Source organism: Myotis myotis, unplaced genomic scaffold, assembly GCF_014108235.1.
Source record: "Myotis myotis isolate mMyoMyo1 unplaced genomic scaffold, mMyoMyo1.p scaffold_m19_p_6, whole genome shotgun sequence".
NCBI lineage: Eukaryota > Metazoa > Chordata > Mammalia > Chiroptera > Vespertilionidae > Myotis > Myotis myotis.
Genome location: NW_023416368.1, coordinates 84,752,435 through 84,780,422, shown reverse-complemented (window position 1 = coordinate 84,780,422; position 27,988 = coordinate 84,752,435). Strand labels below are relative to the sequence as shown.

Below are 27,988 nucleotides of genomic sequence, written 5' to 3'. Positions count from 1 at the left end.
CAGACAAAGAAGGGGACTAAGACAAACCACCTCCCCAAGAAGGAACAGACACACTCTAAATTGTAATAAAAAATCCAACCCTTCAATATCTCCCATCCCCTCCCTCCCTCCCGTAAGCTGGGTCAAGTCAATGAGATTCCCACAGAGGCCAGAGCTTCAGTGGCCCAGGTGGGATAGAGGGTGGGGTCCCCATACATGGTGTCCATGAAGTCCCGCACAAACTCAGGAAAGCGTTTCTCCATGATGCTGGCTCGCAGGGCGCCCATCAGCTGCAGCTATGGGGTGGAAGTGTCAGTGTCAGCCACCTGCACCCAGGAGACCCCACTCCCACCCCTAGTTGTCCACCCAGACCATGGGCCCACCTGGTAGGCGATGTTGTGAACAGTGAGGTGGTGCAGGGCTGCAGTGTTGTCGCTGTGTAGTAGTGCATGCAGGAAGGCACGGCTGTGCCTGGGGACAGGAAGTCAAGGCTGAGCAGTGTAGGGTCCTGCACCCCTCCACTCCTTCCCCCACCCTCCAGCCCCATCCTTCCCTACTTCTGGCAAGTGGGACAGGCACACTTAGGGTCTATGGGGCGGAAGTCCTTCTGGAACTGCTTCTTCTTCAGCTGCAGGTTCCCCGTAGGCACCAGGGCAGAGCCAAAGCGCTGAGGGAGGAAAGGGGTGGGGAAGGCAAGTCAACCACCAGGTCTTCACCTTTTCTGGCCCCACCCCAACCTTGGCCCATCAACAGGCCTACCCCAGCTACCCACTGTCCAAGCCTCACCGCTGTCCTCGTGGGGAAAACGCAGTCGAACATGTCGCATCCAAGAGCCACGCAGACCACCAGATCAGTGGCATAGCTGGGGGTGGGGCCACGGTGGGCGGAGGGGAGCAGAGAATCTCTCAAGCCCTGGTCATACAACCAGACCCCCTTCCGGACCCTCAGACTCCTCCTAGACTGGGACCTTCACAACAGTCCCCAGCAGAGGGCCATGTCCTTAGTCCCCTCCCAGGCAGGGCTGTGTCCTTTCCCCTAACACACGGGGGGAGGAGGGGTTAGAGGGCCACCAGAAATCCGCAATCCCACGCGTACAGCTGTTTCCCTGCTTTTGGACATACCCAACCCCCATCAGGTATCGGGGCTTGTCCTTAGGCAGCCTTGAAGTGCTCAGTGCCACCATCCTCCAGAACTGGTCCTTGCTCTCACCCCCACTCAGTCCCCCGATGGCAAAGCCAGGCACGTCCCTCTTGGTCATCTCTAGGGGTACAGAGTAAGGTGAGGGGCAATCAGGCAAAAGGGAATGCTGCTCCTCCTCTTCTTCCTCCTCCCCCTCTTCCTCTCTGCCCCCATTTCTTCTTCCCCTTCATCTCTTTGGCCACAGCCTCGGCTTTAGGCCTCAGTCACTCTTTCCCTAGGCAACTACTCCAGCTTCCTCATGGGCCGCTGCTTCCTACCAGTTTTCCTTGGTTCCCCATTGGTTCCTGTCACTCTCCCACTCAACATCCCTCCATGACTTCCTAGCATCTCAGTGAATCAATTAATGAATGCTGTAGGTTCTAGAGCTCAAGGCCTGGTCCAAACCCCAGGTCCGTAATATCCAAACTGTCTAGCTTTGGGTAAGTGACTTAAGAGCTCTCTGCCTTAGTTTTCCCTTCTGCAACCTCAGGTAGTTCCCACCTTATAGGATGGTTATGAAAAGTCAATGGGTTGCCCAGCCTCGACCCATAAACCAGGAAGTCACAGTGCGATTCCCTATCAGGGCACATGCCCAGGTTGCAGGCTTGATCGCCGGTAGGGGCTGTGCTGGAGGCAGCTGATCAATGATTCTATCATAATTTATGTTCTATCTCTCTCTCTCCCTCTTCCTTGCTCTCTTAAATCAAAAATGTTTAAAAAAAAGAAAAACTCAATGGGTCACCCTGGCCAGTCAGTGTTGCTAAGTGGTTAGAGCACCGGCCCCACACCAAAGGGTCGCAGGTTCCATTCCCGGTCAAGGGCACGTACCAAGGTTGCAGGTTTGATCCCAGCCCTGGTCTGGGGCATGCAGGAGACAACTAGTCTCACATCAATACCTCTCTCTCTCCCCTCCCCTCCCTTAATAGAAAAAACATCCTCAGGTGAGGATTAACAACAAAAAATCCTCAGTGGGTCAACCCATGAGCAGCACTTGGCATAGTGGAAGGTGAACACCCAAAAATTGATGGCTATTGGAATTGCTATTATTCTACAAACATTCTACTCCATTCTGCTTCTGAGCTTTTGCTTAAGCCGTTCCTTCCGCCTGGAGAACCCTCTCACCCATTAGCCACCACTGCCTGAGCATGCCAGGCCCGTGTGGGGCCCTCAGCGATGTGACAAACCCGGTCCCACTGAGCATGGCTCTACCTTCGAGGCAAGCGGCTCGGAGATCCGCGTCCAGACCACCCTGGATGATAGCAAAGAGATTCTGCTTGTCTTGCCTCCGATGGGCTGCAATGCACCGGTCTAACCAGCGGACTGATCTGCAACAGGATCAATCAGCCATGTGGCCTGGTGAAGGACAGGGAGACCACGGCTTCAGGATCAGGAACCCCTCCTCTAATGTGTCCGTGCTCACACACACACCTGTACATGGCCTCCTCCACACGTGGCCCCGTCACAGTGCTGCTGACCACGTCATCTAGCTGCATGATGATGTCTGAGCCTGGGGGGAGGGGAGGGTGGAATACTGTCACTAGGAAAGCCCCAACCTGCTGGAGGAAAACTGGACACCAAAAGTCCCTCCTTGGGTCTTGCGACTCCCACTTAATACCCCAACCTGTTTATACAGCAGATAGAGGGAGCTTCCAACATGCCTTATCTGTTCTTGCCTCCCCCAGCTAATCCCAGCCCTCCCCAGCTAACCCCTTCCCTGGAATATAGAGTAAAATCCCAATTCTGCAAATTTACCCTTCAAGAACAAAACACTGCCCTAACCAGTTTGGCTCAGTGGATAGAGCACCGGCCTGCAGACTGAAAGGTCCCAGGTTCGATTCCAGTCAAGGGCATGTACCTGGGTTGCGGGCACATCCCCAGTAGGGAGTGTGCAGGAGGCAGCTGATCGATGTTTCTCTCTCATTGATATTTCTAACTCTATCCCTCTCCCTTCCTCTCTGTAAAAAATCAATAAAATATATTAAAAAAAAAAAAGAACAAAACACTGTGCAAAGTGATGTATGGCAACAACAGCAAGATGGGAACCCGTGTCCATCAGTAGGAACCTCGTTAATAAACCATGGTCCAGCCCTTAAAGGGCAAGCACCCACCGCTCCCACATACCTTCCCCACCATTCAAAATCCAGACACTCTCAAAATCAAAGGCTTTTTCTTATGTTTATGATACACTCATTTGGTAGCAAAACCCAAGATGGTTATAATCCTTTCAAAAATCCAATGTAGAATAAGGATTCTTTTTTTTTTTTTTTTTTTCTTTTTTTTTTTAATATATTTTATTGATTTTTCACAGAGAGGAAGGGAGAGAGACAGAGAGAGCTAGAAACATCGATGAGAGAGAAACATCGATCAGCCGCCTCCTGCACATCCCTCACCGGGGATGTGCCCGCGACCCAGGTACATGCCCTTGACCGGAATCGAACCCGGGACCTCTCAGTCCGCAGGCTGACGCTCTATCCACTGAGCCAAACCGGTTTCGGCTAGAATAAGGATTCTTAAAGTGTTAATCCAATAAAACTGAAGTGTATACCCTATGGTCTAGTAATTGCACTTCTGGATATATGCTCACAAGAATTAAAAGCAGGGTCTTGCCAAAACCAGTTTGGCTCAGTGGATAGAGCATCGGCCTGCAGACTGAAAGGTCCCAGGTTCGATTCCGGTCAAGGGCATGTACTTGGGTTGCGGGCACATCCCCAGTAGGAGATGTGCAGGAGGCAGCTGATCGATGTTTCTCTCTCATCGATGTTTCTAACTCTCTATCTCTCTCCCTTCCTCTCTGTAAGAAATCAATAAAATATAAAAAAAATAAAAAATAAAAAAAAGAAATAAAAGCAGGGTCTTGAAGACATAGTTGGGCAGCCATATTCATAGCATTATTCACAAAAGCTAAAAGGTGGAAGCAACCCAAGTGTCCATCGACAGATGAACAGATAAACAAAATGTGACATAGACATACAATGGAATATTAATAAGCCTTGGAAAGGAAATTCCGACACTTCCTACAACAACATGGATGAACCTTGAGGATATCATGCTAAGCGAAATAAGCCAGTCACAAAAAGACAAACACTGTATGAGTTCACTATATTCGATCTCTAGAGTAGTCAATTCTCAGAGTGGCGCCAGAGGCAGGAAGAGAGAAGAATGTGAAGTTATTGTTTAATAGGGACAGAGTCTTGGTTTTGCACGATGAAAGGAATTCTGGAGCCCTAGCTGGTTTAGCTCAGTGGCTAGAGCGTCGGCCTGCGGACTGAAGGGTCCCAAGTTCGATTCCGGTCAAGAGCACATGCCCAGGTTGCAGGCTCGATCCCCAGTGTGGGGTGTATAGGAGGCAGCTGATCAGTGATTCTCTCTCATCATTGATGTTTCTATCTCTCTCTCCCTCTCCCTTCCTCTCTGAAATCAATAAAATTATTAAAAAAAAAAAAGGAAAAGAATTCTGGAGTTGGATGGTGTGGATGTTTGCACAACAATGTGAAGCTACTTAACGCCATAGAACTGGACACTTTACGATGGGCGTTCCAGCCTCGTGGAGGCTGGGCGAAGCAAGGAACAGGCAGCTGTGTGTTCGCTGCAGCCACCTCCCGTGGCCGCCTGGGCGTTGGCCCCGGGCCTGCATCCACCTATTGTGGAACGTGCTTACAGGACTAGTGTGACGCTAACGCACAGGCATCAAGGGCGCATGTGGGTGAGATGAGGGGTACACTGAAGGTCATCGACGGCGGGATGCTGGGAGACACCAACGAACAAGCCCTGCCTTTCTCTCGCTCACAGAGAAAGACTTGATCCCGAAGTTGTTTCAAGTACCTGCCCCTCAGTACCAAGGTCAGAAAAGACTACAGAGAATGCTGCCGATCCCAAATGGGAACAAGCAGGATCAGGCCGAGAGGCAGTGTTGGGGTAGAAAGGGAATTGTCCCCCACCCTTGCCCCTGCCTTGCAGAGACAGCAGCCTTTTTCTCCTAAACCAGCTACTTCAACGGCTGTGACAGGACCAAGAAGCAAGCACCCACAGCTCCCACAGACCTCAAACACCAGGGATTTAACTGGAGCCAAATGTTTTGTAGTCCTCATCAGTGCCCATGATCACAGGCCTTTGAATCCCTTAATCTCTAAGAATTAGAGCTAGAAACAGAGTTTAAATGGAGCCTAGAACCCTCTGGGGAGGCAGATAACCCTCTCTTTGCACAATAGATAAAATTCCTTGTATGAAAAGAAATAGTAGTAATTTGTTTTAATTTAAAAAAAAAATTGAAGTGTAACTCCACAAGGTACTGCCCAGACCCCACTGAGATGCTGTGTGTGCAATAAATGGGGCTTTCTGGCCCTGGCCTGATAGCTCCGTTGGTTAGAGTATCATCCCCTTGCGCCAAGGTTTTGGGTTCCATCCCCAGTTAGAGCACATACAAGAATCAATCAATGAATGCAGCAACGAGTAGAACAACAAATCATTATTTTTCTCTCTCTCCCTTCCTCTCTCTCTAAAAAAAATCAATCAGTAAATAAAATACATGGGGCTTCTTATCTTTCTAAAATGTGAAAATTCTTGGCCCCAAGAATTTCCGATTAGGGACTCTTGACTTCTATATTACATGTTAGAAAAGCTCAAGTCTCAGGTATTATTATAGTAAAAAGCACCGTATACTACACTAGCCAAAGATGGGCAATCAATAAGGATTGATCCAATTGCAATGGATTGAGATACATCAAATACATTTAAACCCATGAGTTCATGGTGATTCTAAAAATCTAAACATTGATTTGCCCCTACTAGAGGATGCTAAGTAATCAACCGATGAAAACTGGTAAATAAGGAAAAAGAATGAATCCCAAGTTTCCTACATCAACTGAACTACTTGGTCTCCCAGGAATAGATTAGAGATGGTTCTCTTTACGCAAGTAATCTGGATAGTAAATTAGAATGAATGACAGAATTAGAACATCACCATTTTGCAACTCCTAATGACGTAACAGACCCAAGCAAGAAGCACAGATGGTTCATGGGAGAGAAGGGAAGACATCAGGCACCTCCTAACAGAAATACACATGGTGAAACTGTCTTGCTAAAAGGAACAATTTGAATTGTTCCAATCTCTAGATCCAAGTACCCACCTACAGAAAATGTAGGTGACAGAAAAAAACTGTTACTCTACACCACAGGGAAGAGACCAGGGCAACACCACAAGGCAAAGAAACCAGTTTCCTGCCCTAGCCGGTTTGGCTCAGTGGCTACAGCATCAGCCGGCGGACTGAAGGGTCCTGGATTCGATTCCAGTCAAGGGCACTTGCCCAGGTTGCGGGCTCGATCCCCAGTGTGGGGCATGCAGGCAGCCGATCAATGATTCTCTCTCATCATTGATGTTTCTATCTCTCTCTCTCCCTTCCTCTCTGAAATCACTAAAAATATTTTTTTAAAAAAGAGGATAAGAGAATATTATGATTAACTTTATGCCAAGGAAGTTGAAATAAAGTTCAAGAAATGGCCAAATTCCTTGAAAAATCCAACTTATCAAATCTGATCCAAGACAAAACACAAAATCTGAATAGCCCTATCAACATGGTAAATTGAATTCATTGTGAAAAACCCACAAAAACAAACAAACAAAAAAACCCTCCAAGCTCAGGAGGCTTTACAGCAGAATTTTATGAAATATTTAACATAATGGCCATGACGTGATGATTGCTGAAACTGGGTGACAGGTGGATGGTGTTGTATCTGATTTGGCATATACTTAAAAGTTTGCATAATTTCCTTTTTAAGTACAAGAGTCCTAGCGGAGAAGCTCAGTTGGATAGAGCGTTGCCCGGATACACCTAGGTTGCAGGTTCCATCCTGGTTAGGACACACACAAGAATCAACCAGTGAATGCATAAATAAGTGGAACAACAAATTGATGTGTTTCTTTCTGTCTCTCTTTCTCTCTCAAATCAATAAATGAAATTTTAAAATAAAATACATTTTTTAAAAAATGTTAATGTTTTCTTTTTGGTTTTTTGTTAATCCTCGCCCGAGGATATTTTCTCATTGACTTTTAGGAAAAGTGGAAGGCAGAGGGAAAGACAGAAACGTTGATGTGATAGAACCACTGACTGGTTGCCTCCTGCACGAGCCCCGGTCAGGGCCCGGGCTGGGGAGGAGCCTGCAACCAAGATACATGCCCTTGACCAGCATCAAACCTGGGACCCTTCAGTCCACAGGCTGACGCTCTATCCACGGAACCGAACCAGCTAGGTTTGTATATTTTTGTTTGTTTGTTTTTTGGATTTCAAAGAGAGAAAGGGAGAGGGAAAGAGACAGAAACATCAATGATGAGAGAGAATCATTGACTGGCTGCCTCCAACACAACCTCTCCTGGGGATTGAGCCCAAAACCAGGGCATATGCCCTGACTGAGAATCTAACCGTAACCTCCTGGTTCATGGGTCGATGCTCAACCACTGGGCTACACTGGCCAGGCTAAAAAAGTTTTAATGCAAGGTACAGAAAGAATGTACCATAAAGAGCATGCTCTCATAATGAGAAAAAATTAGAAGAGATTTGAACTTGCTTGTATCTGCATAAACGCGGGAAGAATAGTCAAGAAACTAGAAACAGTGGTAACCTGTGGGAGTAAAGGAGATGGATAGAGGACAGGTGTGGGAAGAGCACTGTTTTCTGTACACATTTCTATATAGAAATGTATACAAGATATATATAGATATAGATATAGATATAGATATAGATAGATATGGATATAGATATAGATATAGATATAGATATAGATATAGATATAGATATAGATATAGATATAGATATATAGATAGATATAGATACACACACACACACACACTGATTCCAGAGAGGAAGGGAGAGAATCATCAATGATGAGAGAGAATCATTGACCGGTTGCCTCCTGCATGCCCCCTACTGGGGATCTAGCCTGCAACACAAGCATGTGCCCTTGACTGGAATTGAACCTGGGACCTTCCAGTCCACAGTCCAATGCTCTATCCACTGAGCCAAACCAGCTAAAGCCAAAATGTATTCTTGTTCAATTTTTTTTTTCTTTAAAGAACAAATCAAAACTCAGGAGGCCCTGCAGGACCTGCTCAAGTCACCTCCCTGTCCCCACCTCCCACTCTCCCCTTCCATGCTCCAGCCAGACACATCTCCTTACAGTTCTTCCAACATGCCAACCTTAGTCCTGCCTCAGGTCCTTTGCACTGGTTGCATCCTTTGGACATCTAGTTTATTTCTTCTCATCCACAGGTTTTAGGCCTAGGGCAGCCCTCCTTGAGCCCACAGACTGAGGCCATGTACTTGGCCTCCATGGTCACAGTCCCAAATTTATATTTACACTAGAGGCGTGGTGCATGGATTCATGCACATTGAAAGGAAATTAATTAGAAGGTGGCTGGTGGGGCGGGACTGGGCAAGACGGGCAGGACACAACCTGGAACCAACCTCCTGTGGTCCCTCCCCACCGGTCAGCGCCAGGGCTCAAAGGATGTCTGAGGAGTGAGCGGGGTCCCTCCGGCAGGTGGGGTCCCTCCGGCAGGTGGGACCCCTTGGCCTGGCCTGCAGGGATCAGGTCAGAACCAGCAGTTCTACATCCCCCAAGGGGCCCCAGAGTGCAAGAGGACACCCTGCAAAGTTGCTGTCGCTAGGCAGCTCTTGCGTTGAGACTCTGCCCCATGGTGGTCAGTGCATGTCACAGCTACTGGTCAGAGCCTCTGCCCCCTGGTGGTCATTGCACATCATAGCTACCGGTCCAACAGGTGAGCTTAAGCTTTTATAGATAGATAAAGTAAAACAGAGCCCTGGCTCAGTTGGTTGGAGTGTCCTCCTGTACACCAAAAGGTTGGGGGTTTGATCCCCAATGGGGGCACTTCAGAGGGGTAACCCCTCGATGTTTCTCTCAAACAGATGTTTCTCTCTCTCTACCTCCCTCTCTAAAAGTCAATAAAAACAAATCCTCAGGTAAGGATTTAAGGGGAAAGATGTGTTTTGTTTTTTTATACAATACATTCCACCTGCAGTTTTCCCCCCTGATTATGACATTCTCACTAGCGCCTGTCTCCCTGTTGACTAAGTTCCATGGATGAGGTGACACCAGCCCTGTGACTATGCGTAGGAGCTAAAGGACCTGTTACCTGAAGGGACTTGAAAGCGCCATTTGGTTGGAAGATGGGAAGGTTTGCACCCGTGTTTCCGTAGAACTTTACACAATGGAGAAAATGCTCATTGTCCTCACCAAGGAATGGGGGATATTGATGTAGACGGTGGGAGCCTAAAGCCTCCCCAACCCTCTGTTGTTGCCCCCATGATTTCAACACATCTTTGCCCAATTAATTTACAGTTTAAGAGTAATAACAGCAATAAGAGCCATAAAAGCAGCTACATGGCAGGCGCTGTGCAGAGAGATTTGCCGACACCCCACCATGAATCTTGTGAACTATCTGCAGTAGAGTTGGCCCAACTGCAGCTCAGGGAAGGGGGGGTGACTTGCCCAAAGGCACACAACCTACAGGGACCGCGCCGCTACCCTGCAAAGGCGGGGGCGGGGCCGCTCCCGCGATCCGCTCACCCAGCGCGTTCTGGATCTCCACGGACCTCTCCGGGCTCAGGAGGGTCTCGTCGCCGTCGTAGGGGGAGCGGAAGCGGACGCCCTCCTCCGTCACCTCGGACAGGGACACCAGGGACACCATCTGGAAGCCGCCGCTGTCCTGGGGGACACCCGCCGCGGGGCAGTCAGTCGGGAGAGGTGCAGGCCGAGATCCGCCCCCAGGAGCGTCCTCGCACCCCCCGCCCCCGCCCCGACCCCGCCTCACCGTCAGCAGATTGTGGGGCCAGTTCATGAAGCCGTGCAGACCTTGGGCTTTCTGGATCAGCTCCGGGCCCTGGGTTGCGGGGTGCGGGGGCGAAGAGTCCGGTAAGCGGTGAGCGCCACGCTGGGAGCTCACGGGGGGCGGGGGAGGGGCGGGGGAGGGGCGGGATGGTCTAATTGGGTCCCCGCCGCTCCCGCAAGCTCAGCACCAGGCCTGGGCCTCCGGGGGCGCTTCATGGGCGTTTGTCGGTTGACTTTGGAGGCATACCCGTACCCAGGGGGTACCCCAGGGCTCCCCAAGCTCCGCCAACGCCACGCACTGGCACAGCCCACCCACCGGCCTCAGACCCAGATGGTAGGTGTTGCCCAGGCAGATCCGGCAGCCCAGCGCGTCCAGCTGCTCCGCAGTGATGCCCTTCATGGTGGCCTGCGTGCCCACGGGCATGAAGACGGGGGTGGCCACCGGCCCGTGCGGCAGCCGCAGCTCGCCTGCCCGGGCCCTGGAGCGGCTGCACTCGGCCACCAGTCGCAAGATCCGCGGAGCTGACTCCAAGGAGGTCGCGTTGGATGCCGCCGCCATCTTGCCTGCCAGAACCACGTGGACAGTGAAACACCCTGGGCCGCGCCATATTGGGCCGCGTCACGTGAGGCGTAAGGCTCGCGGAAGCCCTGGGAGAGCGTCAAGGGGACCATGGCAACGGACACCCGGCCCACCGGTCCTCTCGGGGCGTGAGGTTCGCTCCAACAGCAGCGCTTTGCTGTCTTGTGCCCTGGCCGGTTGGTCAGTTGGTTGGAGCGTCCTCCCTTCCACCAAAAGGTTGCGGGTTCCAGTCTCGGTCAGGGCACATACCTAGGTTGCGGGTTCAATCCCCGGGGGAGGCAATCGAGCATCAATGTTTCACTCTCTCAATCAATAAAATCAACGTTAGTTTATTCCAGTGATGGCGAACCTTTTGAGCTCGGCGTGTCAGCATTTTGAAAAACCCTAACTTAACTCTGGTGCCGTGTCACATATAGAAATTTTTTGATATTTGCAACCATAGTAAAACAAAGATTTATATTTTTGATATTTATTTTATATATTTAAATGCCATTTAACAAAGAAAAAATCAACCAAAAAAAATGAGTTCGCGTGTCACCTCTGACACGAATGTTATAGGTTCGCCGTCACTGGTTTATTCAATGAAAGAGGGAATCCCGGATTTACAGAAGGGGAGCCTGAGATGCAGAATCTGACACATCATTCATTCATTCATTCATTCATTCATTCGATGTACACCTACATATACATCCCCATACTGCCAGCCTCCATGCTGCACAGGGATGAAAGAGGCTGGGTCACGGATTTATTAAGCACTGGCTGTGTTCTAATAATAATCCTATATAATAAAAGCCTAATATACAAATTGTTCCACCGGGAATTCAGCCACTCACTATGATGTGCGCTGACCACCAGGGGGCGGCGCAGAGCATGGTGGGCATCGGGGCGCTGGCAGCAGGAGGCAGTGGAGCGGGACCGCAGCAGGATGGTGGAGCAGATGGCACGAGGCCACGGCGGGTGCCAGTGGAGACCCAGATCGCCCTGCAGAGGCCACCGGCAGCGGTGACAGCGAGGGCAGGGGCGGGTTCCTGCCCTGCTCCCAAGCCCTGAGGCGGGATGGTGGAGCAGGTGAGAGGGCAGCGCCAGGTCACTCCCGAATCCCAATGCCAGGTGGGGCTGCAAGGCTCCAGGCCGAGCTGGGGCCCAATCCCCACAGGCCACCCTGAAGGACCCCAGCTGTGCATGATTTCTAGTAGCATATAAAATACTGTAGCCTGGCTGGTGTGCTCAGTGGTTGAGCGTCAACCCATGCACCAGGAGGTCACTGGTTCAACTCCCAATCAGGGCACATGCCCAGGTTTGGACCTCGATCCCCAGTGGGGGGTGCGGGGATGTGCAGGAGGCAACAGATCGATGTTTCTATTTCTGTCTCCCTCTCCCTTCCTCTCTCTCTGAAAAAAAAAAACAATAAAAATATATTTTAAAAAATATAAAACACTGCATATAATAATGACCGTTATTGTTTTTGGAAATGGGGCTGATATCTGTCCTGGCCAGCAGAGGGCGTAATTACACCAGATTCCCTTTTGCAAGATCACTGGCCTGACCGGGCTGACCTGAGCAAGAATCCAATCCTCCAGCACAGTGGTTCTCAACCGTGGCTGCACATTAGAATCACCTGGGAATCTTTTTAAAATCCTGATTTCTGGGCCTCGTCCTCCAGAAATTCTCTTTCTTTGTTACTAATGTGGCCTCACCCCATAACAAAGAAACAGAATTTCCAGAGGACGGGGCCCAGAAATCAGGATTTTAAAAAGATTTCCAGGTGATTCTAATGTGCAGCCAAGGTTGAGAACCACTGCTAGCAGCCTTGGCTAATGATGCTAGTTCCTCAGGTGGCAAAGAGTCCTCACTGAGGCCACATCTGGGAAACACCCACCCAAGAGGCCCACTTTGCTTTTGCCATTGTCTGCAACACTCCTCTGATTTTCCGTATTTTCAGTCTGTTGCTCCTAACTCCCCAAATGTAGAGCCCTTCACCCCAACACTCTATGTTGCATGGCCTGTAACTCACATGCTTTTTAAAACCTCTATGCACTGACAATGCCCCAATTTTTATTCCTATCACCTGAACTCGCACGTCCTCTTAACGGATGTCTCCTTGACATCTCCATTGGGTGTCTATAGGCATCCAAACTCTACCTGTCCAAAGCAGGGCTCCTAAAAATAATCCTATATAATAAAAGCATAATATGCAAATTGACCAAACAGCCCAACAGCAGAACGACCATCGGAAGATCATCTGGGACCACGCTATGACACCCACTAATGCCAGGCCGGCCAGGTGAATGCATTGTGATTGGTTGGAGGCCCCAGCCATCGCCCATGATTGCCCCACAGAGGGAGGCCCAGGCCACCAACCAGCTGGCTGCAGTGCCGGCAGCCGGGGGAAGGAAGGCCTACTCTGACACGAATTTCATGCATCGGGCCCTAGTAATTAATAAACAGATAAACAAACAAAGCAGGGCTCCTGATTGTCGCCCAGTCCAAGCTGGCCTACCCCCTTCCACCTTCCCCTTCTCAAGCAATAGCAGATCAAACCTTCCAGGAGCTCTGATATAAACAGGGACGATCCTTGAGCTCTCACTGCCTCTCACTCCCTACCTCTGATTTATCAGCAAATCCTGGCTGCCTTGCTTTCAAAATCTAGCATCAACCGCTTCTCATCGCCTCCTCCACAGCTAGCCCTCACCCTGGCCCAGGCTCCACCAGCTCCTGCCTGGATCATTGCAGTCGCCTCCTCACTGTTCCAGCTCCTGTCCTTGACTCCTTATGCTGTATACCTGGTACGCTTTTCTGTATCTATTGAGATAGCCGTATAATTTGTCTCAATTTAAAATGCCTAATGACATAAATTTTCTTTTCTTTTTTTAAAATATATATTTTTATTGATTTCAGAGAGGAAGGGAGAGGGAGAGAGACTGAAACATCAATGATGAGAGAGAATCATTGGTTGTCTGCCTCCTGCACACCCCCCACTGGGGACTGAGCCACAACCCAGGCATGTGCCCTTGACCAGAATCAAACCGGGGACCCTTCAGTCCGCAGGCTGACACTCTATCCACTGAGCCCAACCAGCCAGGGCTCTTTTCTAATTTACTAATAAATTTTATTTCTATTCCTGAGATAAACCCAGCTTGTTCGTGGTATTTTTTAGATTGTGGCATTTTATTAATATTTTAATTAACATTTTATTTATAATTTTTGCATCTCAGTTATAAATTATATGGGTCTATGATTTTCCTTGTTTATGTATTGTCTTGTCCAAGTCTGGTGTTCAAATTATGCTAACTTCATCAAATAAATTAAGGAGTTTTCCCACACTTAATATATTGAGGAAGAAATTGTGCAACATTGGAATTATCTGTTTCTTGAATGTTTTATTGTCCTTACTTGTAAATCCATTTGCTTATGCTGTTTTTCTTGTAGGGATATTCTCAACTATTGATTTAAGTTCTTTTTTCCCCTCCTTTATTGGTTTTAGAGGAAGAGAGAGACATCTATTTGTTGTCCCACTTATTTATACATTCATTGGTTGCTTCATGTATGTGCACCGACTGGGGATGCACCAGCAACCCAGGCATATGGGACAATGCTCTAACTAACTGAGCTCCCCAGCCAGGGCTGCCCTAGCTCTTGGCAGATAGTTTCATTGGGTATACAATGCTAGATTGATAATTATTTTCTATTGGCACACTGAACATACACCATTTGTGGCTGCCATTATCACTATTAAGGAGTAAAATCTGCCCGGCTGGTGTGGCTCAGTGGTTGAGCATTGACCAATGAACCTGGAGGTCATGGTTCGATTCCCAGTTAGGGCACATGCCCAGGTTGCGGGCTCAATCCCCAGTATGGGGCGTGCAGGAGGCAGCTCAGTGATTCACTCTCATCATTGATGTTCCTATCCCTCTCTCCCTCTCCCTTCCTCTCTGAAATCAATTTTATACACACACTGAGTGGCCAGATTATTATGACCACTTGACGTTTAGGCAAATTAGCTATAATTTCACACTGAAGTTGCTAGAGGGCCAGACCATTATAAATAGGGAAGCAGGTTGTTTACCACAACAGAAGAAGTGATTTTTTTCTGAAGATATGGGTAAACAACGCAATTTAACAGCCTTTGAACGTGGGATATATTTGAACGTGAGTGGCCAGATTATTATGACCACCCCATCAGTACTTCGTTGAGCCACCTTTTGCCTTCAATACTGCAGCGATTCTTCTTGGCATTGACTCCATGAGATGTTGAAAGGTGATGCGAGGAATCTGACGCCATGCTTGACGAATAGCACTGTCCAGTTCTGTGAGATTTGATGGTTGTGGAACCAGCTGCCTGATGGCTCTTTTAACTTCATCCCACAAATGCTCAATCGGATTGAGATCTGGTGATTGTGGGGGCCACCTAAGCAAGGTAAAGTCACCCTCATGTTCTTGAAACCACTCCTGCACAATACGAGCACCATGGCATGGCGCATTATCTTGTTGGAAGAAGCCATCTCCACTGGGATACGCCATCAACATGATAGGATGAACCTGATCAGCAACGATACTTAGGTATGTTGTGATATTCAGACGTTGTTCCACACGAATTAAAGGGCCCAAATCATGCCAGGAAAACATGCCCCAAACCATAACACTGCCCCCACCAGCTTGAAGGGTTGTACTCATGCATGTGGGGTGCATGCTTTCATGCTGTTTCCGCCAAATTCTCACTCTGCCATCAGCATGATGCAACTGGAAATGTGATTCATCGGACCACATGACTTTTTTCCAATGCTCGACTGTCCAATCCTTGTGTTCCTGTGCGAATTGGAGACGTTTTATCTTGGTAACTGCAGACAGCAAAGGTGTTCGAACAGGCCTTCGGCTTCCACATCCCATACGATGCAGTGTACGGCTAATTTTCCTACAAACGTCAGGTGGTCATAATAATCTGGCCACTCAGTGTGTGTGTGTGTGTGTGTGTGTGTGTGTGTGTGTGTGTGTATATATATATATATATATATATACACATATATATATATATCCCACGTTCAAAGGCTGTTAAATCACGTTGTTTAACCATATCTTCAGAAAAAAATCACTTCTACTGTCGTGGTAAACAACCTGCTTCCCTATTTATAATGGTCTGGCCCTCTAGCAACTTCAGCGCAAAAATTATAGCTAATTTGCCTACAAACGTCAGGTGGTCATAATAATCTGGCCACTCAGTGTACATATATATATATATATATATATATATATATATATATGAAGAAGTAAAATCTCACCCGAGCTGGTTTGGCTCAGTGGATAGAGCTTCAGCCTGTGGACTGCAGGGTCCGGGGTTTGATCCCCAGTAGGAGGTGTGCAGGAGGCAGCCAATCAATTATTTTCTCTCATCATTTATGTTTCTATCTCTCCCTCTCCCTCTCTGAAATCAATAAAAACATTTTTTTTAAAGTAAAATCTCAATCTGAGTGCTATTTCTTACCTGTTTTTGTTTTTCTTGTTTCTTTAAAGTCATTTATTTTTTTAAAATTTTTTTGCCAGTTTGCAATTTCACAGGATATGTCTAATTGTGGGTTTCTTTTAATTTAGCCTGTCTTGGATTCCCTAAAATTCTTGTATCTGATTACTGGAGTCTTTCCATAATTTTGGAAAATTCTGTTCTCTCTTTGAAGTGCTGCACTTACCTGCAACTTAGCCTCATACGTAGCTGGGCGCATGATGAGAAACGCTGGCTTGCCACCCCTCCTGAAAAGATAGCCCTCAGATTGCTGGGGAGAGCAAACCCCATTGCACCAGTCTAGAGTGGACTTTCCACCTCACCGAACTGGTAGAAGGGAGGTAGAAGATATCAAATACCACAGACACTCCCTGTTCTAATCAAATTTTCTCATAGATTTTCTTGAATAGATGTTTCCTTATTGGCCGTATGGCCTTAGGACTATTTCCAGAGACTTTATTTATTTTAATCGTCACCTGAGGATATGTATATTGAGTTTTAGAGAGAAGGAGGAGAGAGAGATGAGAGAGAAGAGAAACATCTATCAGTTGCTTCCCATGCTTGCCCCCATCTGGAATTGAGCCCACAACTTAGGAATATACCCTGACCAGGAATCCAACCCAAAAACCTCTGGTGCATGGGACAACTGAGCCACCCAGCCAGGGTGCCTGTTAATACTTTTTGATGTTATTTCCCACTGAAAATACAAAATACATTTGCAGTGTATGCACATATCAAATCATTACGTTGTACACCTAAAACTAATACAGTGTTACCTGTCAATTATCTACATATATAACAGCCAAGCAACTGTCCAACCAACCATCCGACCAGTAGCTATGATGTGCACTGACCACCAGGGGGCAGACGCTCAATGCAGGAGCTCCCGAGCTGTGGTGACTTCACAGCTGCGGTTCTCGGGTGACATACCCGGAACCAGAGAGGAGGGAGTCCGATTCCAGGGGTCATCACCTGAGAACTACCCTCTCGCAATCCATGACATCTCGGGGAATGTAGGAGAGCCTGTTTCAGCTCAATCACCACAGGCCAGGCCGAGGGACCACACCTGTCAGAGGGACCCCACTCACTCTGTAGACGACCTTTGAGCCCCAGTGCCGCTCCAGATGCGGTCAGCGAGGGAGGGACCACCAAGAGGTTGGCTCCAGGGCTTGTCCGGCCTGTCTCGCCCAGTCCTGCCCACCAGCCACCTTCTAATTAATTTCCTTTCCATGTGCAAGAATCTGTGCACCAGGGCACTAGTATTTCAATAAAAATGGAGGGGAGAGACATCTCTCAGTAATATGAAAAAAGATTAGAAGATGAGATTTACATTTTATATATCTTACTTCAGTAAAATATATATATTAATGAATAAAAACATGTACATGTTTACAACACACCCAACAGGAACTGGGGTCACTGTGACAAGGGGCACAAAACGTGTGGCCTTCCTGTGCACAAGCACCCTACATGTTAAAAAATAAATAAAAATAAAAATAAAAACATGTACACTAACAAAAAAGTCAAAAACAAAGAAAAATTTGAAAACAGGAGTTTAACCTAGCCAGTATAGCTCAGTGGTTGAGTGTCAACCCACGAACCAAGAGTCTCTGGTTCAATTCCTGGTCAGGGCACAGGTCCGAGTTCTGGGCTCAATCCCCAGTAGGGGACTGCAGAAGGCAGCCGATTGATGATTTTCCTCTTTCTCATCGATGTTTCTTGCTATCCCTCTCCCTTTCTCTCTCTCTAAAAGTCAAAATTAAACACACACACACACACACACACACAGGAGTTTAATAAGCTTTACTTATTATTGTTTTAAATAAATAGATATATTTAAAGTTTTTTTAGCAAAATAATTTTTTAAAATAGATTTTTATTGATTTCAGAGAAAGAGAGAGAGAGAAACATCAATGACAAGAGAGCATCATTGATTGGCTGCCTCCTGCACGCTCCACACTGGGGATCGAGACCGCAACCCAGGCATGTGCCCTGACCTCTGGGTTCACAGGTCGACACTTAACCACTGAGCCACGCCGACTGGGCAGCAAAATAATTTTATTTACTAACACATAGTAAACATATACATCCAACATCTTGCACATTTATTCACAAATGACTTCCCAGTTCCAATAACTGCCTTGATATTTAAGCATGTGTTAAAAGTTATCTTAGTTGAGATTTTAAAAAAATGCTTTGGCCCTGACCGGTTTGGCTCAGTGGATAGAGCGTGGGCCTGTGGACTGAAGGGTCCCAGGTTTGATTCTGGTCAAAGGCATGTACCTTGGTTGCGGGCACATCCCAGTAGGGGTAGGGGGTGTGTGGGAGGCTGCTGATTGATGTTTCTCTCTATTCCTTTTCCTTCCTCTCTGTAAAATAAATCAATAAAATATATTTTTTTTTTAGGAAAGAAAAAGAAAAATGCTTTGTTGTTGTTAATCTTCACCCAAGGATATTTTTTCTATTGATTTTTTAGAAAGAGTTGGAAGGAGGGAAGGGGGAGGGGAGAGAAACATCGATGTAAGAGAGACACATTGATTGGTTGCCTCCTGCAAATGCTCGACCAGGGCCTGTGATCAAATCTGCAACCCAGGTGTGTGCCTTTGACTGGGAATAAACCCGAGACCCCTCGGTGCTCAGGCCAATGCTCTAATGGCCAGGACTGAACAACGCTTTTTTTTTTTTTTTCCAATGGTTATGTAATCCAACCTTTATTGTAAAAGGAAAACAAAAAATACAGTGGAAATGACGTACAAGATGATCACTAAGCACATCAGTGAGCCACAGGTACTGGAGAGAAGGGCACGCCTATGCCCTGGCTGCCCGGGCACCACGCCCACCACTGCTTGGAATGGGAAGGAATGCCTCATGCTGAAGTCGGGCTTTTAACTGTTCTGGGAGACAAAAAAAACACCAAAATTGCCTTTTACTTAAGAGACACACGAAGCAGGTTCCAAGATTCTCTTCTCTGTCCAACCCTAGAGAGGGATTGATCTCCAATCCTGGTCAGGGTCTGGATGGCGGTGCCCTGTCCCTGTCCTTCAGCACAGGAGTGGCTGTAGAGGGCTGGGTGTGGAAGCTCATGAAGTTTCTCAGTTCAGAGCCGGAGCTGTGAAGGGAGAGGCGTCCTCGGGCTCAGGAGGGAGGCAGGCTCTTGGTGCTGCCACACTGCTCTTGGCCTGGCCGTTCCTCTTCCTTCTGCCCCAAATCGATGTTCTCAAGCTCCTGCAAAGCCTCATCCATGAAGTCCTGGGGATTCTGCTTGTAGGACACAGCTAATCGAATTGCGTCGTTGAAGAGTTCACCACGTTGCTGCCATCAGCAGCTGAGACAAAGTACAGGGGTAGGGAGAACTTCCTGGCAAAATTGAAGCTTTTCTGGGTCACCTTTATGTGAGCATCGATTTTATTGGCCACCACAACACACAGGATCTCTGGCCTGAACTCCTGAAGCTCCGTGTACCAGGTGCCTAGGTTCTTATACGTGACTTTCCTCTGCACATCGACACCATGATGCAGGCGTGGGCCTTGTGGTAGTAGGAGGCATGCATACTCTGGAACCGCTCCTGGCCCGCCGTGTCCCAAAAGTCCACAAGAATGGTCTTGCCACCCACAGTAGCTGTATGCTTATACAGGGTCGGGGCATACGTGGATAGCTGCTGGGGCTGAAATCCATCCATGAGAAATCTCTCCATGAGTTTGGACTTGCCCACAGCGCTGTCCCCCAGGCAGATGATCTTCACGTTGTCATCAGCACCATATTTCTCTTGGTCCACCGCACAGGGGTTGGCTTTGTCCCTGGCCATTGGCCTCGGGCTCAGCCCAGGGGAGGGGGCTATCTCTTGGGCCCTGCCCTCCATCCCGGGTGCCCGGGGGGCCGTGGGGACCCGCACCCCTAGGACCTGTCCGCTCGGACCCGGCTTTCTGAACAATGCTTTTATATGGATATCACACTAAATACATTGGATTGGTCACAGCAGAATTTGCTTTGTTAATTAGATTAGTTCTATAAAGTTAAAGTTTTGAAAAACACTACTTTTGCATATCAGCAATATCAGCTTGTATTCCAAAGAAATTTCCTCAGTGTTTCTGGTTATGGAACCACTGATGTACATCTGTTTGGTGTTCTGCAGGCAGATGCACACGGCCACGCGGCGGAGGTAACGCATAAAGCATTCGCAGTGGCTTTGGCAGCGTCAGGATGACACGTGAAGGGACTCTCAGACACTGGTATGCATGCAGCTAATTCCTTTTTCATTCCATTTTCTTTGTCACTTATTCTCTCCAATGGCCGTGAGTGCTTTTAATAATATCAGTTGCAAAGTTCTTATCTCTAAGTTCTGCCTGGAAAGAAAACTGGTCCTCTGGTTTTCATCAGGAATCGTGTCCCTTCGGAGCCAGGCCACAGTAGCTTCTGGGTAGCCAGGTTTCCGCCCCTGGCATCTTTAACGTCACTATAATTTGCTGCATCAGGACCATCGACATTAACGGCAGTCACTCTCCCATCAGTTTCCCTTTCATTGATCACAGCCAATATGCTCAGACCTTTCACCCCGATCACTTCCCCTCTTGCACATACCTTGCTTCCCGTCCCACAGGCGTCAGTTGGGTCATGGCCACCGTTACAGCCCGTGTGTTTGTCCCTGTGTCCTGGGTCTTGCCGAGTCTGCAGGATGGCACCAGAGTTCCAGATATATCCTTCACCAGGGGACAGATCTGCAAAATAACCGGTTCCCTTTTTTCACATCTTGTTTAATTGGGTTTAAAGGGTCTTTTGTAGCAATCTCCATTTTTGTGTTAGACCAGCGAGGTACTTCAACTACCGTGTGGACTGGAACACATCCTTATCTGCATAAATTAGACTGTCATGAAATGGAGAGATATATTGTCTGTTTTCATTTTTGAAGAAGACTCGGTATTCAAGGGTCCCGCTGTTGTGGCCATTCATGGTGCCTGAGATGAGCAGCCTCTGCCACAGAGCAAGCAGCCAGCAGCCCGCAAACAGCGCCCTATTTAAAAAGAGATCACAGCCCTGACTGGTTTGGCTCAGTGGATAGAGCATCGACCTGCGGACTGAAAGGTCCTGGGTTCGATTCCAGTCAAGGGCATGTACCTTGGTTGTGGGCACATCCCCAGAGGGCGTGTGCAGGAGGCAGTTGATCGATGTTTCTCTCTCATCGATGTTTCTAACTCTCTATCCTTCTCCCTTCCTCTCTGTAAAAGAGAGAAACATCGATCAGCTGCCTCCTGCAAATCTCCCACTGGGGATGTGCCCGCAACCCAGGTACATGCCCTTGACTGGAATCGAACCTGGGACCCTTCAGTCCGCAGGCCGACGCTCTATCCACTGAGCCAAACCAGTCTCGGCATCATGTAATTCTTAATGTACATTTCTCTTATTCTCAGTGAGGTTTGGGATCCCAGTGAGGTTTGGAATCTATTCTTCATTCCCACCCTTTTAAAAAAACATTTTAAACTTGATTTTTAGAAAGGGAGAGGGAATGAGAGAAACCTTGATGTGAGATAGCTGCCTCCTGCACACCCCCTACCAGGGATGGAGCCTGAAACCCAGCATATACCCTGAACAGGAATCAAACTGGCAACCTTTTGTGCACGGGGAAAAGCCCAACCAACTGAGCCACACTGGCCAGGGCCACTCCTACCTTCTTCTTCTTCTTCTTCTTTTTTTTTTAAAATATATTTTATTGATTTTTTACAGAGAGGAAGGGAGAGGGATAGAGAGTTAGAAACATCCATGAGAGAGAAACATAGATCAGCTGCCTCCTGCACACCCCCTACTGGGGATGGATGTGCCTGCAACCAAGGTACATGCCCTTGACAGGAATCAAACCTGGGACCCTGCAGTCCCCAGGCAGATGCTCTATCCAGTGAGCCAAACCAGCCAGGGCAACTCCTACCTTCTTAAGAGCCTGTCTTCCTATAGCTTTTTTGGTCTCATTCTCCTAATTTTCAAGTTACTTTTAGTTCATACAAATAATAATAAGATGATGATGATGATTAACAGCCAACACTAATGGAGTAGGTGTCGGTGTGTGCCAGGTATCTGCTGAGCTCTACCCTGTCACTGCATTATTTGACCTTCTGAGTACAATGAGGTGGGTATTACTTTCATACCCATTTTATGAATGAAGAAAATGAGGCAGAGTCATTTACTGGCTTGCTCATGGTCATATGGCTAATAATCAAGGAACAGGAATTGAAATCGAGTCCTGTGTGAGCCCTGTGAAGTCAACCTCTTATACAACTTCTTTTTCTGTAGGAGAAGGCAGTATTAGGGATTGTAGGACAGAGAAGGATGGAAAGGATACAGCCAGGAAAACCTGAGAGGGAGGATTCAGGGTCTGACATTTAGAAGTCAGGGGACTTTAGTCTGGTGATTGCCGTTCTCTGAGTTTGTTTCTTTCTTTCTTTCTTTCTTTTTTTAAATATATTTTTATTGATTTTTTACAGAGAGGAAAGGAGAGAGATAGAGAGTTAGAAACATCGATGAGAGAGAAACATCGACCAGCTGCCTCCTGCACATCTCCCACTGGGGATATGCCCGCAACCCAGGTACATGCCCCTGACCGGAATCGAACCCGGGACCCTTCAGTCCGCAGGCCGACGCTCTATCCACTGAGCCAAACCGGTTTCGGCTCTGAGTTTGTTTCTTAATCTTTAAATGGGGACAGAGCCCTGGCCAGTTTTGCTCAGTAGATAGAGTGTTGCTTTGCAGATTGAAGGGTCTTGGTTTCAATTCCAGTCAAGGTCCATGTACCTTGGTTGCAGGCTCGATCCTTAGCCCTGGTTGTGGGATGTGTGAGAGGCAACCAATTGATGTGTCTCTCTCATTGATGATTCTCTCTTTCTGTCTTTCCCCCTCCCTTCCACCCTCTCTAAAAATCAATGGGAAAATATCCTTGGATGAGGTTTAAGAAAGAAAGGAGGAGGGGCAGAGGGGTCATTATGAAGTAAGTAGGGCTTGGCACACAGTAAATGCCCAAATATATGCACGAATATATATGCAATAAATATTATGGAGCACTCACTCTGTGTCAGACACTGTTCTCACTGCTGGCAGCATAGCAGTGAACAAGCAGACAAAAATTCATGCTCTGACCCAGCTGGTATTGCTCAATGGTTGAGCATCGACCTATGAACCAGGAAGTCATGGTTCAGAAATAAAAATTATATATTTACCAGAATTTTCATGCACTGGAGCGGGGGTCCCTCATCCCGGCCTCCCCCTTCTCACAGTCTGGGAGCCCTCAGGGGCGGGAGGAGACCCTGCGATCAGGGGAAGGTGACACCCCATCACACCTCTGCTGCTGCCACTGCTGGCAGCGCAAGCCTCGGGCAGCCCTCGTTACTTGAGCCTCGGGCGGCCCTGGTTACCTGAGCCTTGGGCAGCTAAGGGCTGAGGGGACTGGGGGACTCCGGAGGCATGTGTGCAGCTGCCTGCCACCCCAGCGGAGCTGAGGGGGCTGGGCGCCGCCATATTTGAGGGTGGGGCAGTCAATTAGCATATTCCCTCCTTACTGGCTGTGGGTGCCACCATCTTTGCAATGGTGTGAGGGTCAATTAGCATATTCCCTCTTTATTAGATAGGATTATCCATGCCCAGGAGGGACAGGCAAAAATATTATTAATGCATATCATGTCTTATGTGGTGAGGAGTGCTGAAGAATAGAGAGCAGGGAAGGAGAGGAGGAGTTGGAAGGTGAATTTAAATAGGGTTGGCCTGGCCAGCGTGGCTCAGTGGTTGAACATTGACCTATGAACCAATTCCTGGTCAGGGCACATGCCTGAGTTTGGGGCTCAATCCCCAGTAGGGGGTGTGCAGGAGACAGCCAATCAAATGAGTCGCTCGCATCATTGATGTTTCTATCTCTCCCTCCCTCTCTGAAATCAGTAAAAAAATTAAAAAAATATATATTTGATTTCAGAGAGGGAGAAATACAAACATCAATGATGAGAATCACTGATTGGCTGCTTCCCGCATGCCCCCTACTGGGGATCAAGCCTACAATCCAGGTAAGTACCCTTAACCAGAATCAAATCTGGGACCCTTCAGTTCGCAGGCTGATGCTCCAACCACTCAGCAAACCAGCTAGGGCAATAAAAAATAATTTTAAAAATTTCTTAAGCCCTAACCGGTTTGGCTCAGTGGATAGAGCATCAACCTGCGGACTCAAGTGTCCCAGCTTCGATTCCGGTCAAGGCATGTACCTTGGTTGCGGGCACATCCCCAGTAGGGACTGTGCAGGAGGCAGCTGATCGATGTTTCTAACTCTCTATCCCTCTCCCTTCCTCTCTGTAAAAAATCAATAAAATATATTAAAAAATTTTCTTAAAATAAAAAATAGAATGGTCAGGATCAGACTCACTGAAATGGTGACATTTGAGTTAAGGCCTGAAAGACATGAGAAAGGATCCATGATGGGAACTAAGAGCATTCATGCAGTGGAAATAATGAGCAAAGTCCTCGCGGTGGGAATGTGCCTGGATTGTTTGTGGCGCATGGGGCAGGTCAGTGTGGCTGGAGGGAATGAGGGAAGGAGCAGAAGATGAGGAGCTGGAGGTCAAAAGAGAGGTCCCCCAAGTCCTCTAGTTTGCGTTGAGAACTTTGGCTTTTATCTGAGCTAGAAGGGTGGGATGTGGAGCGAGGCGATCTCTTTCTATCACCAAGAGGTAAAGTAGGGTGTGGAAGTGGGGTGTAACCGAGGTTCAGTGGCATCGAGGTTTCTGTGCCGTTCAGTGGGGAGGGCTAGGGGCGCCTTGAGGTCTCCCCTTGAGGAAGTGCTGGGAAGGAGACTTCAGCACGCTGGACAGCGCCTGCACATTGCTTGGAGACCAGGAAAGGGGCCTAGATCGGGGTGGAGCGTGGAAGGCGCCCCATTAGAAGCTGTGCTCATGGCCCTTTTGGAAGCTGCAGCTGCGTCCATATAGCTGCTGCGGTCAAAAGGAGTACTGAGGGAGTTTTCCTTGGTCGCTGTTCTGTCCATAACTGATCTGCAACATTTAAGGAATACAGTTCAAAAAAACAGAAGCGGTGCTGTGAGCACCCTATGGGAAAGTGGCAGGGCGGGGCCTAGGAAAGGTCCTATTAAAATTGCTTGTGATGACACAGACAGAGGGGGCGTCACTGGGCAGGGCCTGTGGAAGGCTTCTATTGGGACTGGGGCTGTTGATTGGGCATGGAAGAGGCGGGTGGTGTGTACCACGCGGGTCTAGGGGTGTGTTTGCAGAAGTGGGGCTATGGCCGGTTTTTGCGCCCAAGAGGAGGCCCACGCATCATCACAGATGCATAATCAGGATTATAGGGGCGCTCAGATCCCCCAATTTCTTCCCCGAGGAGTCCCTCAAATTGGGTACTAGGTGGTTGGCCTTAAGAAGCCGGTACTTTGATGTCCCAGGTAAGTGCAGGAGTTGGATTTCTGGACACGGAGCGTGGAATCCCTGAACTCTGAAGTGGGCTTTTCAGATACCTCTAACGTTGAAATAGGGGTCCCAGGTTTATCCATCTGGGGGTGGGAGGCACAACTGACATTTTTCCCCGCCCCCTCCCCAAGCCCAGCTGCCAAGAGGCTCAGTTTAGGTGTCGGCTTCTTGGGAGGCAATGGGAAGACCACGGACAGGACCTGGAACCTTTGGGTAATGACCTCGTGGCCACGTCCTAGCCATTCCTGCTTGCGTCCCCCTCCCCTCACAGTGAGGGGAAGAACTGGGAGCCTGGGCTCCTTCCTTCCCTATATCCCGAGGAAGGCAATGCCCCTTGCTAGGCCATTCTGCTGGTCTGGGACATTGTTTTAACCTGTCTTGGGTCTGTGAGCTCTTCCTTTACCAAGCCCAGTGGACTCTGCCAACTAAGTCCCCCTGAAACTCACAGCTTGGATGTTCCAGAACTCAAGCCTCATTCCTGGTCTGTTGCCCTCATTCTCACTTCTCCCACACACCTATTCTCTGCTCAAGTCAAAAGGACTTCTCTGAAGCTTGACTTAACCTGGGGGTCTTCCCAGTTCAGAATCCTTCCATAGCTCTCAATTATTGTCAGGATAAAGGTTAGAATTCTTCTGGCTAGCTGTCAAGGAATTGCACTGGGTGTCCCTCACTAACCTAGCAACATTTCTATCTTTTTGCAATCAAAAAGCTTCACCCACCTTGTCGGAGGCCGGTCCATCCTTGCTGCTTGACACAGTCGCTGCAGGAAAGAAACATCTGCACAGCAAGTTTCAAGGGACCTGGTGTATATGGCGTACTGTTCTTGATGTTTGCTCCCCTTAGCACTATGTGTTTTAACCAAGGTCACCTCTCCAAGAAAGGTTGTTTCCCCAGGTAGGGATTTTCCCCTGAAGTTAGGGAGGGGATACAACCCCTTAACTAAGTGCCAGCGGGTAGTTAATCGCTAACTACAATCCCGATTAAGCTACATAATCTTTACTCCCTGGAATGGAGATAAGAAACGCCCTAACCTTTGCAATAGAAATTGACAGGATTAAAATCAACTGGTATAAATACAGATGTAACAAGACAATAAACACCAAACTTGGCTAGAGATCTTGGCTAGGCTGCTGATCAACTGAACGCTGTCTCCGTGTCATTCCTTCTTCGCTGACTCCTTCCACACCTTTGGGGACTCCTGGACCTGCTGGGGTTGGATCCCAGCACCACCTGAGTTCGGCTCCAACTGAAATTTTGTTGCCTCTGCATGGCATAGCTTTCTCTTTCCCTCCCCAACACACCCATGGTCTCAGTTCAAGCATCCTGTCTCACTTGAAACACAAAAAGCCTTCCCTGACCCTTCCTGCTCATATGGAACAGGGTTTTCTTGGTGCCTAGAAGCACCATGAGGGCAGGGACCAACTCTGCCACTGAAGTTCCAGTACCCAGTGCAGGAGTGATACATAAACCAACATCCAATAAACACATGTTGAGTGAACCAAACAATGAACACAGGAAGTTTCCATTTATTCCAGAATGGGTTAGAATAAGTATCTGGGCCAAAAAGGTTTGCAGCAAAGAGCACACAGCCAGCATGGGGCTCACATCAGGAGACTGAATCTCAGCTGACAGCCCAGCTGTACAGGGCCAGGCCTCAGGGGCAGAGCAGGCCCTGCTGACTACACAAGAATGGTCAACGGGCCAAGGGAGCTGAATGCTCTGCCAGGGTAGTTGGGCAGCTAGGTGGTAACTTTCAGGTCAGACTGGAACCTAGCCCAGAGGGACATGAGGCCCAGTGACTGCCAATCTAGACAGGTGGAATCCTGGATCTGTATCCTATTACTACTCAGAGGTCCCCTTTGGTCCCAAGTCACCAATCCCCACCAACCCCCATGCCATCAGTCCAAAATTCTGGAAAGGCCCTGCTCCCCCCCCCCACCCCCCCGCCCAAAAACACGTTGGCCCACCATGCCCATGTCTATCTGTCCCACCAGTGGTTTGGTCTCCTTTCCTGAGCCCTCTGGAGTGTTGTGTCCAGTCCCAAGCACTGACACCCCCCCACCCCCCAGCCTATTCACCAAGCACCCTGTCTGATCAACTCGCTGAGTAAGCATGTGGGTCGCTGGTCCTTCCTGCTTATGTTCCTGGTGATCTTTGCTGGTGACTGAAAGATGCATGACACGGTCCTCCAGCAATATATGGGTCAAAGCATCTCCCCCATAGGCCAGCTCTGTTGCCCACTATGGCCCTGGCTGATGAGTTGGAGCAGCAGCTCAGTGAGGGCCTTCTCTAGGTTGGCTTCCTGGGCTTGGAGGGCAACAGGCCTGGGAAGGCCTTGGTCAGCTTTGAGTGGGTGATGCCCCAGCAAGGCCTTCATGCTCAAGGTGGGTTCACATCTTCCTGAGCCCAGCCTCCTGCAGTAGCAGGTCCTGAAGGCTGGGACATTGCAGTTGGCCTCAGGCATCACCGGGCTAT

The 27,988-nt window shown here is 48.4% G+C and overlaps 2 protein-coding genes and 3 pseudogenes across 2 annotated transcripts in view; 2 read left to right on the top strand and 3 right to left on the bottom strand.

Annotated features, from left to right (window-relative positions):
* Positions 1-60: 60 nt before the first annotated feature.
* QTRT1 (queuine tRNA-ribosyltransferase catalytic subunit 1) lies at positions 61-10,846 on the bottom strand. Its single transcript, XM_036314854.1, has 10 exons — positions 10,316-10,846; positions 9,983-10,051; positions 9,739-9,877; positions 2,587-2,665; positions 2,368-2,483; positions 1,101-1,239; positions 766-841; positions 537-646; positions 363-450; positions 61-275 (listed from the first exon to the last, which is right to left on the bottom strand). The coding sequence occupies exons 1-10, from the start codon at positions 10,556-10,558 to the stop codon at positions 123-125; spliced, it is 1,212 nt and encodes a 403-aa protein (XP_036170747.1). The 5' UTR covers positions 10,559-10,846; the 3' UTR covers positions 61-122.
* Positions 10,847-17,441: 6,595 nt separating this feature from the next.
* LOC118659513 lies at positions 17,442-17,547 on the top strand (annotated as a pseudogene).
* A 1,182-nt stretch (positions 17,548-18,729) lies between these two features.
* Positions 18,730-20,657, bottom strand: LOC118657770 (annotated as a pseudogene).
* Positions 18,730-27,988, bottom strand: part of ILF3 (interleukin enhancer binding factor 3) — a 43,845-nt gene continuing 34,586 nt past the window's right edge. The window contains exons 22-23 of the transcript XR_004968117.1: positions 20,652-20,788; positions 18,730-18,967 (exon numbers count right to left, since the gene is read on the bottom strand). The gene's annotated coding sequence lies outside the window, so the exon portion shown is untranslated. The remainder of the gene's footprint in view (positions 18,968-20,651; positions 20,789-27,988) is intronic.
* On the top strand, positions 24,985-25,108 carry LOC118659456 (annotated as a pseudogene).